Below are 15,805 nucleotides of genomic sequence, written 5' to 3'. Positions count from 1 at the left end.
TTGCTGCTTAATTCTGTGTAGCAAACCAGAGCAACATGCTACCATCATTAATGTTAAACATTTCTCCCCTCATGTTCATACTGAAGGAAAAATGGTTCCTATCCTCCTAAATGTATTCCCCACTTTGCATTTGTATTTTATTCCCTTTACCTTAAACTCCTCTACTTGTTCCATTCTGCATTAATATTTTAATAATAAATCAAATATGCTTGAAACAATATATGTATTATTTTTCATAATAAATTCCTCCAATTCTGTTGCTGTCATGCGCTGTCTCTTTGGCTGACCCTATGAATGAAGGACCTCCAAAATAGCCTGCCCTTGACAGCCCTGTTCAGCTCCTGTAAACAATTTGAGGCAGTTACTTAATTGCACTGCATGAATCTGTAGAGATAATATCTCTGATCTGAAAATACTGAGAACCAGAAAGGATTATCTCCTGTTCAGGTTACTTAAATACCATCATCACTGTCATCACCTTAAAAGTAGTAGTGTTGCTAGTAGAAATAATAATCCAGGATCTGCCTTCTGCAGGAGTAAAGGCTCAACTTGTAAGCTCACCCATTGGCCTGATCTGGGGAATCTCCCCCCCCCCCCCGGCTTCTGATTCTATAGAGCATCTTCAGGAAGTTGGAGAGGCTGCCATGAGAATATTGAGCAGGGAAGTCAACTTCCACTAGCACAGTTGAACCAGCTTAAATAAGGATCCAACCCATTTCTGTACATGGCCTTTTAGTTTCAGTAACTTAATGTTATAACAAATCTGGAGTATGCAGTTCTATCAAAGCTTGCATATTTACTTATTCCACAAACATCTCTGTATTAATGTGTAAATCTTACTTCAAATGGCAGCACAAACTTGTATGCATCTATTCAAAAGTAAGTTTAATGTCATCCCAGGTAAGCTGGCATAGTTCCCCTCTGCAAATGTGGATTACTGCAAAATGCATGTTAAAGGTAAAGAGAGAGGTGAATATTTCTACAGGAGCCCATGCTGGGAAAGTGTGGGAATTCTGTTTCAGTTCATTTTTATAATGACTATTAAAAATTACAATTTTTTCATATTCAGAATGGAAAAAGCTCAAGATTTAAATATGTGAGAAAGCAAAATGGACAGAAGTATCCACTTCTAGCCCATGTTGAGTTGGTATGGCCACTCACCCACTGACACACACACATACAGAGGGAGAGAGGGAGAGAGAGAGAGAGAGAGAGATTTTCATCTTCTGTTGTTAGTAAGCTAGGCAGATTTGAAATGAAAATTTGCAAATGATAGAAATGGAATACTCTAGTAAATTTGGAGGCAGGTATTTGTTTTTAATTACTATAGATACACAAAACAGACTCTTGGTAAGATGGGCTCTTGATGAGTCTATTAATAATGCATACCTTTCATATTAATAGACAAATATTCCCTGATCATAAACCTCCAGGCTCCGAGGTACTTCAACTTGTATCCAGTGACAGCTGAGCCCTGGGTCAACTTAGGAAGTGACCCCTCCCAAATACCGAGATAGGCGAGGATGGGGCAGACCGGAGCAAGAACATGTCACTAGAACATTGGGCAGAGCAGAAGGAAGCAGAAGAGAAGGTTTAGTCAGAAGTAGAAAAGTTAGGAACCTGTGTTGTTAGGGTGGGTGCTGCTAGTAACCTTGCTTTGCTCATGCTTGTGTGGTCCCTTCTATTCCAGAATAAAGCTGCTCCTTCTGAAGAGCTGTCTTGACCAATCTATTATCAATCAGGCACACCAGGCAAGTTTACCGGTTACTAGGCTTCCCAGATTCGGGTAACAACATTGGGTGGTTTTTTGTAATCAGCCACATTTATAATTTTATTTTAAAGTTAGTTGCTATTCAGTCCAAGAAAAAAAAAGGAAGAATTGCTAACATCATTTGGTGGTTGCTGAACCTTTAAATCACCCCAGTGTGCATAAAGTGGCAATGGCTCTAGCACTGTTGGAATTTATTGTTTTGTCTTGAATACAAAATGACCATTACTCTATTTTTCTAGATGGTTGACAAAAATAAATTGTCCATTAGCCTACTGCTAGTTACAGTTAGACAGTTTGGAGGATGATTATTATGCACTCAGTCCTCAGGGGGCAAAGTAAATTATTTGTGTTTTTGAGTTCAGCTCAATGTAATATTCACCCTGTAGGCTGGGTAGTCCAATTGGCCTGGATATTACAATGTAATCCACATACAAGTTTGTACTGTAAAACTTCAATTATTCAGGTGTGGGGGCATTCGATTTATTTTTGTGGCTTGAAGCCTGGATTACTGACAGTCCACAAGGTTACATTGACTGGAGCCCATAAATCCTCTAAGCATCCATCCAGCAAAGAGTTGAATATTCACAGAAGGGGGTAGTCCTGAATATATAGAAATCCACTCTCCTTGTGGCTAAGACAGTATTAGAGATAGTGTTTGGGAATTCTGGCAGACTGTGAGAAACCATTGCAGCATTAGTATCACAGGAGGAGCTGGGCCTTTCACAAAATGGCTGCCATCGTTGGCATGGCAAAATACTCATTTTCCAGAAGGCAAAAGGGTGGGGCTGAAGGAATGAACACAAGGCAAAAATGGGGCCTGCACTCCAAAACAGAAAACCCCTCTTTGGAACTCACAGTTCTGTGCACAAACTGATGAAGCCTGAAGAAAAATGACTTGACCATGAAGGCTGCACAGAGCCCAGGAGCATTCTTGGAAATACAGAACTGGAATCACACTTTAAATTAGCACTTTGGTTCCCTGCAAAAACCTCCCCCTCCCTCAGGAAGCTGGATGGGATTGACATTTCAAAATAAAAATGAATTTTAAAAGAACTTCTCGAGATGGCCGCAGCAAATTTTTTATAGCCACAGGGCTGATTTTTATTTTAACATTTTCCTGAGGAAAACAAATTGGACTTTTTTTGATCTAACTGCAAATTAGTCATATAAAATGGACAATTATCTATCAAAATTTTAAAACATCAACTAAGTGCCAGATTTCCTATATCGTATTTGCATCAGTGAAGCCCTTGCTGCACAGAAGCTGAATAATGCTCATACACCATGGAAGAGAAAGTTTAAATAAATCTAGTTCAGTTTCCATGAACAGTTTTCAATCCTGAGAAAATCTTTGATAAGTGAGAGCCAGAGTTCTGGAAACATACTGCTGCATGCCAGCTTTATAGGCAAACCATCAGCGATACCTTCTCTGCCAGACTGAAACACATCATAGGAAACCATGCAAAGCTACCACCAGGACAGGCAATATAGCTGTCTTGCTCAGGATTGTCTGCTCTGACTGGCAGAAGCTTTCCAGCTTGTCAAGCAGAAGTCTTTGCCTGAAAGCACCTGCTATCTGACTCTTTTCACCACATCAGGGACTGAACCTGAGACCTTCTGCATATAAACTAAGCATGTGTTCTACCACTGAACTACTGTCCTTCCTGATAAATTTGAAGAGTGGGAGGTGAAGGATAATAAAGATGAAGTGTCCTGGTCCCAGGGAAGGGATGCATGTGCTGCTATGTGTGTTGAACCCACTATTGTAGATCAAGATTTCTTAATGACAACGAGAAGCACTGGTGCAGGTTATGGACAGCAGAGATTGGTGGCTCTAATGTCAGTGAGGCAGTGCATATGACCTGGGGTGTAGACTGAACTTCAACAGAGCTATCCATATTGCTGAACCCTACGACCACAAACAGGTTCAGCTCTATGGATAGCTCCTTTGAGTTTCAGGTCACACTTTGGAGTGGATATTGGAACCACCTTCAGCTTCCATTGCTGATGGGCTTATCATTCACAGCACAGCACCCTAGTATGCACATGGGACCTGATCCAGAAGGCTGAGCTACATCTTGATAGATCATAGTCACTGGCTTGTCACATTTCAAACAAGCATATAGTAAAATAAATTCATAAATAAATTCATACAGTGAAATAAATGTAATAATATATAACAATTCAATTGTAGCTACATATAACAAGAAAACAACAAATTATGAATGTAATTATGGCTGGTAAATGCTGGGAATGGTAGGACTTTCTTCTGAGTAAGCATGCATGGGTTGCACCTAAAAGCTTCCAGTTACTTAAAACTGTGCATCTTCTTTACAATCCTCTTCTTATTGGAGAGGTGATGTCCTGGCTTCATTGAATTTTTTTTAAAAACAAAACTCCATGTCTTTGCTAAAAAAAAAAAGGAACAGAAACTGGATTACAACCAGGAGGATTTCATGCAGTTATGGTTGCAGGTGGAGTGGCTGCCAATGTCATGCCAGCCCCACCTCTGAAATCCCACTCACCAGATACCTTTGCTCACAAACACACATTCATCATTTCATAACTGGAGCACCAAGTAGTAAATGGTATATGTGGCTGAACAATCATAAATCAAGTACTATAGACTGAACTATTCATGGTGCCTCCATATGCAGAGAGGGCTGAAGTGCTCTCCATTTTGTGTATGGATGGAAGATTTTGTATTCAAGGACATGTCACCACAGATAATCTAGATCAATGTGTCATTTGAGTAATTAAAATATTTGCATCCAAAAGATCTTAAAGTGACACTTGGATGCCTAAACCTTCCTCATAAGGTTTGAGCTCGAGAGCGGCCTTTCCCTCTGCAAGGGTGTGGACCCGATTGTATTGGTCTGCCCCTGGAGCTGGATGGATTCCTGGAAGCTCTAGGGGATTTTCCGGTTGACAAGGCTGGTGATCCTGTTGATGCCCTGGTTGAATTGTGGAATGAGGAGATGACCAGGGCTATAGACACGATCCTCTCCCACCTGGCAGAGCCCGTTCATCTCCTTGGTATACGCCTGAATTACGGGCGATGAAGCAGGTTGGGAGATGTCTAGAGTGTAGGTGGAGGAGATCACGGGGTGATTCTGATCGAACACACTTGAGAGCCTGTTATTGGGCCTATGCTGTGGCGGTGAGGATGGTGAAGAAGAAATTCTTCTCCGTTTCCATTGCCTCCTCACAATGCTGTCCGGCGGAGCTCTTTCGGGTGGTGCAGGGGCTGTTACATCCGGGCCCGAAGAGCGATCTGGTGCCACCCTCGAAAGCCTGCTGTGATGACTTTGCCAAGCATTTTAGGGAGAAAATCACTCAGATTCGCCACGAGCTTGACTCTGCTATTGAATCAGATTTCACTGGGGAGTTGCCATCGACGCTGTCGAGTCCACAATTAATGGATGAATTTCAGTTGTTGCGGCCTGATGATGTGGACAAGGTGCTTGGACAAGTACATCCTACCACTTGCTTACTAGACCCATGCTCATCTTGGCTACTTAAGAAAGCCAAGGATGGGATTGGGGCCTAGATCCTGGAGGTGGTCAATGCCTCTTTAAGAGATGGCCGGGTACCTGCCCCTTTAAAGGAGGTAGTAGTCTGGCCAGTCCTAAAGAAGGCATCCCTGGATCCAGAGGTGGCCGCCAGTTATAGACCGGTGGCCAACATCCCGTTCCTGGGCAAGGTACTAGAGCGGGTGGTGGCGGGACAACTCCAAGCACTCTTGGATGAAACTGATTATCTGGACCCATTTCAGTCCGGCTTCAGACATGGGTATGGCACTGAATCTGCCTTGGTCGCCCTGTATGATGACCTGTGCAGGGAGAGAGACAGGGGGAGTGCGTCCCTGTTAGTTCTCCTGGACCTTTCAGCGGCTTTTGATACCATTGACCATGGTATCCTTCTGAATAGGCTAGCGGGATTGGGAGTTGGAGGCACCGCGTGGCGGTGGTTCCGCTCCTATCTCAATGGCCGATTTCAGAAGGTGGTGCTGGGGGACTATGGCTCTGCGCCATGGCAGTTATGCCATGGAGTTCCGCAGGGGTCCATTTTGTCCCCTTTGCTTTTTAACATCTACATGAAACTGCTGGGGAGGTCATCAGGAGGTGTGGGCTGAGGAATCATCAGTATGCTGATGATACCCAGCTCTACCTCTCGTTTTCTACCAATCCAGGTGAGGCAGTGGCTGTGCTGATCCGGTGCCTGGTCGAGGTAATGGGCTGGATGAAGGCCAATAAACTGAAGCTCAATCCAGATAAGACAGAGGTCCTGTTGGTGGGCAACTCGGACCTTGGGATGGGGGACTTGGGCCTTGTCCTAAATGGGCTTGCACTCCCTCTGAGGGACAGGGTTCGCAGCTTAGGAGTGCTCCTCGACCCTGAGCTGTCTCTGGAAGACCAGGTGATGGCGGTGGTGAGGAGCGCCTTCCTTCAGCTTTGGCTGATCCATCAGCTGCGTCCCTTCCTAGAGAATGACTGCCTGGAGACAGTGACACACGCGCTGGTAACTTCCCTATTAGATTTCTGTAATGCGCTCTACGTGGGGCTACCCTTGAAGACGGTCCGGATACTTCAATTGGTGCAGAATAGAGCTGCCAGGTTGCTGATGGGGACTGGGTGTTGTTCTCATATAACCCCAGTTCTCTTTCAGCTCCACTGGCTCCCGATTGAAGTCCAAGCCTGATTCAAGGTGTTGGTTATGACCTATAAAGCCCTAAACGGCTTGGGACCTGGATACCTAAAGGAACGCTTGCGCCCATATATGCCCTCCCACCCCTTGAGAACAGCAGCAGATGCCCTTCTCGGGGAACCCTCTGTGAATGACATCAGGAGGGTGAGTACCCGGAGGAGGGCTTTCTCTGCGGTGGCGCCCCATTTATGGAATGCGCTCCCCAGAGAGGTCCGCCTGGCGCCGTCGTTATTTGTTTTTCGGCGCCAGGCTAAGACCTTTTTATTTAAAACTTATTTTAATTGTTAATTTATTTATTTAACTAGGGTTTTTTTTTTTTAAAATTTTTTAGCCGAGAATGCACTGAGGTTTTATTGCACTGGGGTTTTATTGTATTGTTATTTATTGATGTTTTGTGAGCCGCCCCGAGGCTTTATTGCAATGGGGCGGCATAGAAATGTTTTAAATAAATAAATAAATAATCTTGTAGGGTTGGCTAGGCTGAGCTAGAATGTAAACTAGGTACCTCACGTTAACAACAGGCTCGAGACCAATGTTTTTCTGGAATATCTGGCTTTAACACTCTCCTAGAATCTTCCTGCTTTTCAAAAAACAAACAAACAAACAAAAACCCATCACAAATGTTTCTTTCCAGTTGCCCCACTATATTTCATGATCTATTTCATAAATTGCTGTCCCCACAACAAATGGCATGCGCCAAGATTTTCATAGCAAAAGCATGTTGCAACAAAATCAGATCTATTATGTACAGATGTGTGTAGTATTGATTAGGCCAGTACAGAAATCAGCTGAAAGCCTAGTCCAGTGATGATGAACCTTTTAGAGACCGAGTGCCCAAACTGCAACTCAACGCCCACACTGCAAAGTGCCAACACTGCAATAAAACCTGAATACTGAGGTTTTAGTTTAGAAAAAACAACTCACAGCCAGTCCAAGCAAATATAAGTTGGCTTGAAACTCAACATTAAGAAAACTAAGATCATGTCATCCGGTCCTCTCACTTCCTGGCAAATAGATGGGGAAGAAATGGAGGTAGTGACAGATTTTATCTTCCTGGGCTCCAAGATCACAGCAGACAGGGACTGCAGCCAAGAAATTAAAAGACGCTTGCTCCTGCGGAGGAAAGCTATGGCAAATCTAGGCAGCACACTAAAAAGCAGAGACATCACCCTGACAACAAAAGTGCATATAGTCAAGGCTATGGTTTTCCCAGTTGCAATGTATGGCTGTGAAAGCTGGACCGTAAGGAAGGCTGAGTGCCGAAGGATTGAGGCTCTTGAATTGTGGTGCTGGAGGAGACTCCTGCGAGTCACTTGGACCGCAAGGCGATCAAATTGGTCAGTCCTAGAGGAGATCAACCCTGACTGCTCTTTAGAAGGCCAGATACTGAAGATGAAACTCAAATACTTTGGCCACCTAATGAGAAGGAAAGACTCCCTGGAGAAGAGCCTAATGCTAGGAACAATAGATGGCAAAAGAAGAAGGGGACGGCAGAGGATGAGGTGGCTAGATGGAGTCACTGAGGCAGTTGGTGCGAGCTTAAGTGGACTCCGGGGGATGGTGAAGGACAGGAAGGCCTGGAGGAGTGTTGTCCATGGGATCGCGATGGGTTGGACATGACTTTGCAACTAACAACAACATATATATATATATATATATATATATATATATATGACCTTGACAGTGCACTGACTGGCCATGCGAAAGCTGGGATGAGTAACGTCTAATGAGACGCGGCTCGTGATGTCATTGGGTGGCATCGCTACTCCTTTCCGAACATGCGCATGGCCCCTATGTGTGCTGCCCTTGGCCGGTGGGGCAATGCTGGGGTGACGTAGGTCACATGCTGACAGAGAGGGCTCTGCATGCCCACTGTGGCATGCATGCCATACGTTCACCACCACTGGCCCAACCCTACCTTAGTGCACACCCTAACCCTAATATACAGGTAAAATACCACTGAAAGGGGCGATTTTGAAAAAGTCTTCCTTGAGTAGCTTTTTCTGCACAGCCCATCATTTCTGCCCATTCTAAGCACATTCAACCATCAAAATCATGCCAGGACACCTCATTTTTCTAACCCTAACCCTGCCCTGGTGCATACCCCTAACCCTAATATAGGGCTAGCGTTCCACTGAAAATAGGGCGATTTTGCAAAAGTTTTCCTTGAACAGTTTTTCTGCACATCTCAACATTTCTGCCCATTCTAAACACATTCCAACCATCAAAGTCATACCAGGAAACCTCATTTTTCTAAGCCTAACCCAGTAATGGTGAACCTTTTAGAGACCGAGTGCCCAAACTGCAACTCAAACCCAATTGATTTATTGCAAAGTGCCAGCACTGCATTAAAACCTGAAAACTGAGGTTTTAGTTTAGAAAAAACAACTCACAGCCAGTCCAAGCAAATATATTTGTATACTTGGCAGTGCACTGACCAGCCATGCAAAAGCTCGGATGAGTCGCACCTAATGAGTTGCGGCTTGTGATGTCATCGCCTGGCACCACTACTTTTTTGAGCATGTGCAGCACCCCTATGTGGGCTGTTATCCGATGCTTGGCTGCTGGGGTGATACTGGGGCGACTTGGCTCATGTACCGACAGAGAGGGCTCTGCATGCTGCTGTGGCAGGTGTGCCCTAGGTTCGCCACCACTGGCCTAGTCTGTAACTAGATTCCTATTCATTCATGATTCAGTTTCCTGTGCAGCTGGAAATTCTGTGCAGTTCTAACTTCCTGACCCTCACCTACACCACTGTTAAAAGGCCGCTTTGGAACAAAGGCTAACAGAGGTAGCGTTAGAGAGTGGCCCAGGCAGGAACCCTGAATCTTTCATTGTAAGCCTGGAATCTTTGGGAAGTCATCTGCCCTACCACACTGCTGTTCATGGATTGAATTAAAGATATTTGCTAATGATCTCTGCTGTATGTGATCCCCCTGGATTAATTGGCCTTTTGCTTGCATGTACTTCATGTCCTGCTCCCCCTTGAATTGTTCTGCCTGAGGTTTTTTTCTGAAATCAAATGCTCTCTTCTTCTCTGATCATGCCCTAATAAGTAGGGGTGACCTTAGGGGATTGAATCCTTCAAAGATGCACAGAGAGAAACTTTAAAGCAAATATAAATAAGCACCTGCAAAATTTGTTTTGGGTATCTATTATTACCTGATGGCTAAGCAAACTGCACCCCTCCCCCCACATTTGCTTTCATCTTTCTCAACCCTTTGTAAAGATGCATTTGCTCAAGCCTGCTCCTCAGAGAGCTAGCAGGGCAAGAGTTGACCCAGACAGGTGGAGATGATGTGAATTGAAGGGTGCCAGGTTGGGAAAGACTCAGGAAATGAAATGAAAACAAGGCCTGTTCCATAACACTTTGCTACCTGAGGTGGATCAAATCTCTCTTCCATTCCCCTCTCCCCCACTACATCCAGTGAACATACAAGGCCGATCAAATTATTTTGTCCCCCGAAGCAGAAAATTCTACAAAAGCTTCCGTTGAACTCAGACTTAGTCATACATAAAGTAAACCCACTGAAAGGGATAGAAGTTAGGAATGGAACCTACCTGATAATAAATTTAGAACAACAATTAGCTACCTTCTCATGATATGAAGGATTCACTGCTTGAGGTGGTTGCCTCACTCTGTCTAACGTGGGCCCTGAATTCAAAGTGCTGCTACTTACTCTGTGGAACCAAGAGAGCAACTCTGTGTATTTATGTGATCTAAAAATATTTTTGACAATCTAGACTTAATAGTACAGGCCTTATTTATGGACCTTCGCTTACAGGCTCACACACTATACAAGTGCTGGTAATTTAACTGTCACTCAAAGCAAGAAGAAAGAAACCTGCCTTTCCTGCAGGCAGTCCTACAGGATTTCTCATCAATAAAATTGTTGTTGTTGCCACCACATCCTGTATAGTTGAATTGCAAACAGGTTTGTATTGTTGCCTTGTAGTAAAAGCGAGGAACCGAAGCAGAACAGAATCCTTCATCTTTGGGACTATAGCAGAATGAAGGGCCACCTTGGAAGAGAAAAATAAAAAGAATACATTTGCATTATTAGTATGGGTCAGTTTTTAAAGTAGGTATCACAGCAATGTTGTCATGTCCCTGTTTGAAGACTCCCCTGCAAAGGAAGAGCTAGAGGACCAGGAACCACCCACCACCAGTTAATGCCCAGGATCTGCCAGTAGACCAGTCTGGGCCTTCAGGGTGACTATTGCCAGACTATCACTTTATGGAGGACAAAAGGGGAGGCAGAGAAACCCCCAGCCATTGTGGAGAATAATGCCTGAAAAGACTGGAGCTCAGAAGGAGTGCTCACCTCAGCCAGAGGCTGCCTTGTGAGAAGGTCTATTTGCACATAGGAGGCTTGCTCGCAAGGGGAAACTTTTCCACTGCTGTCACTAACAGCTCATGGGTAAGGCTTGGGTGAGGTTCTGAGAGCGTCTGCATAAAATCAATAGCTAAGGTCAAGAGAGTTACTCGAAACAACATTACCCGAGCCTTCCTGGATCCAGGCAATGCCCTGACTTTTTCCTGGCATGAGCACCTTTGTTTTGAGCTCTCACTATCTTCTGCCTGCAGCTCATCTGCTGTGTGGCCTTGTGACCTTGCTGCTCGTTACCCAGACTGGATTTTGATTCTCCTTCTGCCTGCTCCTTGTATGCTGAGCTGCCCTGCAACCTGTTTGTCTGTCCCCTGGACTGCTGAGGCCTTGTCTTTTGCCTCTTCCCTGTTTGTACTGACTACTTTGGCACTGTTGTGCTCTCAAACCTGCAACTGCTAGGGTCAGACTTCAGAAATGTGACTGACACTAGAAATTCAAAACCTGACTCCAAAAATGACTTGCTATTTTTTAAATAAGCATGCAACTTATTTTTGTTCTTTGATACCTGATTTAATGGGCTCGAAAAGGTGGAACACATTTTGTGTCTCACCATGGGCAAGGCTGTCCAACAACATTCAGAAAGCCGAACATTCCCCACCCTGGCACAGGAGCTCTGCCCATGTGAGTGGGCAGACTGGGAGTGGTGTGGAAGGACATCTCATAGCAGGACTTTAGCCCTGGGAATCCCAGTCTGTTATCCAGGGTTCCCCAGGCAGCCCTGTCCTCTTCTCCCTCAGCCACGGTTTGGTGGTTTCAGGGCTTTTATGCCATGTCCCCCTATCTAAAGAGGTTGAAATCATAGAACAGTAGAGTTGAAAGGGGCCAGAGGGCCAGTGGGTCCAGCCCCCTGCTCACTGCAGGACACCAAGTTAAACCAACCCTCTCAAATGGCTGTCAAGTTGCATCATGAATGCCTCTAGCGTGTGAGAGCCCACAGCCTCCCAGAGTAATTGGTTCATTGTTGTACTGCTCTAACAGTCAGGAATTTTTTCTTGATCTCTAGCTGAAATCTGGTTTCCTGTCACTTGAACCCATTATTTCATGTCCTGCACTCTGGGATGATGAAGAGATCCTATCCTTTCTCTTTGTGACAACCTTTCAAGTACTTGTAAATGCTATCTTATCTCCCCACACTCCTCTCTTCTCAAGGCTAAACTTGCCCAGTTTTTTCAATCTCTCCTCATAGGACTTGGTTCCAGTCTCTGGATTGTCCTTGTTGCTCTCCTCTGAACTCTTTCCAGCTTGTCTGCATTTTCTTAAACTGTGGTGCCCAGAACTGGACACAGTACTCCCGATGAGGCTTAACCAGTGCTGAGTAAAGGGGAACTAGTATTTTTCCAAATATGCTGTTACTGGTATAAGAACTTTAGCTTAAAAGAGGTTGCTGGCATTTTACCCCTTTTTCTTTTGTCCCTGCCTGTTTTTCCCTCAGCCCTGCACCACCACTGAAATGGGGGCTTTGATGGTCAAATGTGGGAGGCAAAATAGAGGCCAGCCTGGAGCTACCTACACATGGGATGTAACAGAGGTCTCTTTGGGCTTGGACCTGAAGGAGAAGAGCTTCCAGCAGCAAAAACAGATCTATGTTTGCAGAATGAAAGGTATGACCTCATCCCCTATTGCCTCCATGGTGAGCCACATCCCACCCTGGCATAGGAATGCAGAGGGTCTGTTCCCTCAAGCTCAACAGCCCTTAGTCTTGTATTAAAATAATTACTTCTGATTGGTAGGCAGTGGTCCAGGCAGGATACTTTACTGTGAAACCGGTTTTCATTTCCTTCACATCCCCCATAGTAGAACTTCTCACATCTCATGGATGTCAGGTTGAAGAAGTATCTTTTTATCATAGATCTACAGATTCCTTCACTGACTTCTAGTCTGCATCTTTCAGGCACTCCTAAAGTGAAAACAACAATGAGCAAAGCCACCATCTACATTAAATCATTAAGTCAGCTATTATGTCCTGCCATGCACTGTGACTTTCTCAGGTCCCTGATGGGACATATTGGACATCAATGAGTGATTGGTCATTAGCTATTGTAGCTTGTCCTTTTCTGAAGAACTCCCTTCTAACAGTATATCCACTTGCTAGAAGCAACCTGTGCATATACACCCTAGAATCATAAGGCTTTTTCAGTCCTCTGCTCAATGCAGGAAATTTAGAGTGAAAGCAACCACGAAAGTTCCAGTGAGGGAGAGTGACATGTCCTCGAGTAACTGATTCCGTTGTTGACCTGCTCTCCTGGTCAGTGTTTCTCCCTGGTGCACAAGTAAAATCAACACTGATATAACTTACACCAGGGGTAAAAGCTTATAAGAGAAGAATTGGCATGATTCCACAATCCAGTTTTAGGACCTGAATATTTTATAACAATAACTTACTCTTGATCTTGCCACACTTTTCTAAACATGCTTGCAAAGTTGGAAAGTTGTTTTCATTTCCCTCACAGCCACCATATGTAAACTTCTGACAAGTCTGAGTATATCTGTCATAGAACCACCTGGCAACTAAGGCTCCACAGTCATCTTCAGGTGGCGGCTGCAGGCAAATATCTCTGTGGTCTGAAGAAAAGAAAAGAAAAGAAAAGAAAAGAAAAGAAAAGAAAAGAGAAAAATAAGAGGTCATTTAGGCATATATCCAAGCAACAAAGTTTTGGAAAAGAAATCTATGTGTTGTAAATAGAGCCCAATTCAAGAGCAGGAGTTTTGTGGCAATGAAACATAGACATTTGGCCACCATGTGAGCAACTTATTTTGAAGAAAAGGTGTACCACCTCTCAACCTATGAAAATAAATATATGCTTTGTCTAGATTTCCCTACTCCGGTTCTTATACCCAGCTCCAAAACAGTTCTAGAAGAAAGTAAATCCCACTAATTCCAATGATTTATACTTCACTTTTTAAAAGAACACCCCCCACACACTTGCACACACATGCTTCTTTCTGTTCTAAAACACCCCCATGCATTTTTGGAGAACTGGGCATTTTATCGTTCTTCTTCTAATGATGGACAGGGATATAGGAGAAATGGACAAATACTCTGGAATAAGTATGGCTGGCTGGAACCCTGATCAACAGCACTCCATGATGCAATGTTTCTTGCAAGTTCAATTTGCATTTCTGGATTCTTTACCATGCTTTATATTTAACTATCACACAGTCCTTCTTTAAGGCTGAAATCATTTATATCTTTCTATGCGAGTAAATGCCCATGAATTAAATGGGGCTCACTTCTGAGCAGGCATGCATAAGGTTATATTGTAAATCTATAATATTTAAGTAAAATTTACATACAAACCCAGTGGATTTAGTGAAGCACAAGCACTTTCCCAGCCACATACATCTCAGAACAATGGAAGATACCCATCCCGTCATCACCCATCTGCTAGCTACAAGATGGTAAAAAAGAAGAGCAGGAGCATTGCCGTGAGCAACAAGGTGGCTCAGTCACGCCGGGCAAAAGGGTTATCCGGCAAGTTGGCACTTTTGCCATGATGCCAAGTGCCAAAGGCAGGCGGCAGCCGTCCTCCATTGCCAGGCGATGGTGAAAGGCTGCCCCCAAACGGCTTACCAATCCACGGCGGTACTATCACAGCCTTAGCACAGCCGCACTGCAGAAGCATCCAGAGCGAGGCGACCACCAAAAAGTTTGCACAAGCCGGGCAATCCATGGCACGTGGCTCGAGGGAGGCCAAGACCGCCAAACAACTGCAAGGGCCGTCCTGAAGGTGCTTGCGCCGATCGTCCTCCGACCCATCGCTTTTATAGGACCCACAGCCGCCCTTAGCCTCGACTCCTCCGCTCGCCGTCCAGTGCGCGCGTTTCCCAGGCCGGGGGGATCCACGCCCCTTTCCGGCAGGCGCCGTGCAGCTCTTGACAGAGGCAGATGCGCTCCGCGCGCGTCATCCGCCCTTCCAAGGAAGAGATTCCGCGATGAGCACGGGGGCATCCGGAAAAGGAGAGAGGGCGAGGCGCAGAGGCAGTCGTGGGCCTTTGAAGACTGACGATGAGGAAAGAACCGCGGGGGAGGAATTCCTTCCCCATCTCGCTGTCGAAGAAAGCAGCGTGGAGCCTGGGCAAGGCGCGAAGGTTTCCCTGCCTGACGTGGGCTCAGGCGCGATCATGAGCGCCTTTCCCGCTAGACGGGGGTGGCGTGCCGAGGGAACAAAAGCGAGGGAAATGGTGCTGTGCTTGCACGTGCGCTTCTCTAGCGCTGTGATCCACATTAGTTCTACCTCGAAATTGAGGTCTGTTAAGTCTCATGACTGAATTACATTAAATCTCGTCGCTCTCAGTGAGGCTGACTACATCTGAATGTGGGGTGCAGTGTTGTATCTAGTGGAGGCTGGGGTTTCTGATGTTAGTGGGGTAACTCTCTGGAGTGGAGAATGAACTCTTAAGGAACTCTTCGTGGTACTGAACCCCATTTTGGGAATGAGTCTCAGGACCATGGATAGCACCGTATCAGATCAGCTAAAAGCTGGAGTGCATAGCCATTCCATGAACTTCGAAGCCACAAGGCTCCACAGGCTGTATCCACTGTTAGTCTAATTTAGGCTCATTCAGTTCAATAGTCCTACTTTGGGACTGACACATGCTATAACTTTCCTCTAAATAACTGCAACTCTCTGTCTGGTTTTGAGGCAGAAAGAAAATCCTTCTAACTGAAGATGGTGCAGATCAAACTATGGACCCGATCACGTTTTCTCAGCTTCTGATGGTTCAATATGCCAGCTGAATAGCATGACGTAAGGGAAGTAAAAAGGCCTATCTAGGAACCCTAATTATATGTGATTTAAGGTACAGTCCTATGTATGTTAAAAGAGAAAAAAGACCTACGACTTCCAGCATTCCCCAGCCAACAATGCCTAAAAATGATGCTCAAGAACCTATTCCAAGTGCAAAGATATGATTAAGGGAAAGCAGTTGCTAACTT

General features: G+C 44.9%; 1 protein-coding gene across 1 annotated transcript; it reads right to left on the bottom strand.

Moving 5' to 3' along the window:
* Positions 1-2,845: 2,845 nt before the first annotated feature.
* Positions 2,846-14,599, bottom strand: TFPI2 (tissue factor pathway inhibitor 2). Its single transcript, XM_044429599.1, has 5 exons — positions 14,441-14,599; positions 13,252-13,431; positions 12,587-12,766; positions 10,328-10,501; positions 2,846-4,180 (listed from the first exon to the last, which is right to left on the bottom strand). Exons 1-5 carry the CDS (start codon positions 14,538-14,540, stop codon positions 4,080-4,082), a joined length of 735 nt encoding a protein of 244 aa, XP_044285534.1. The 5' UTR covers positions 14,541-14,599; the 3' UTR covers positions 2,846-4,079.
* Between the last annotated feature and the right edge of the window lie 1,206 nt (positions 14,600-15,805).

This window comes from Varanus komodoensis, unplaced genomic scaffold (assembly GCF_004798865.1).
Source record: "Varanus komodoensis strain SLA01 unplaced genomic scaffold, ASM479886v1 scaffold2, whole genome shotgun sequence".
Classification (NCBI taxonomy): Eukaryota; Metazoa; Chordata; class Lepidosauria; order Squamata; family Varanidae; genus Varanus; species Varanus komodoensis.
Note: the sequence above shows the minus strand (reverse complement) of the source record. Positions and strands in the feature narration are given on the sequence as shown.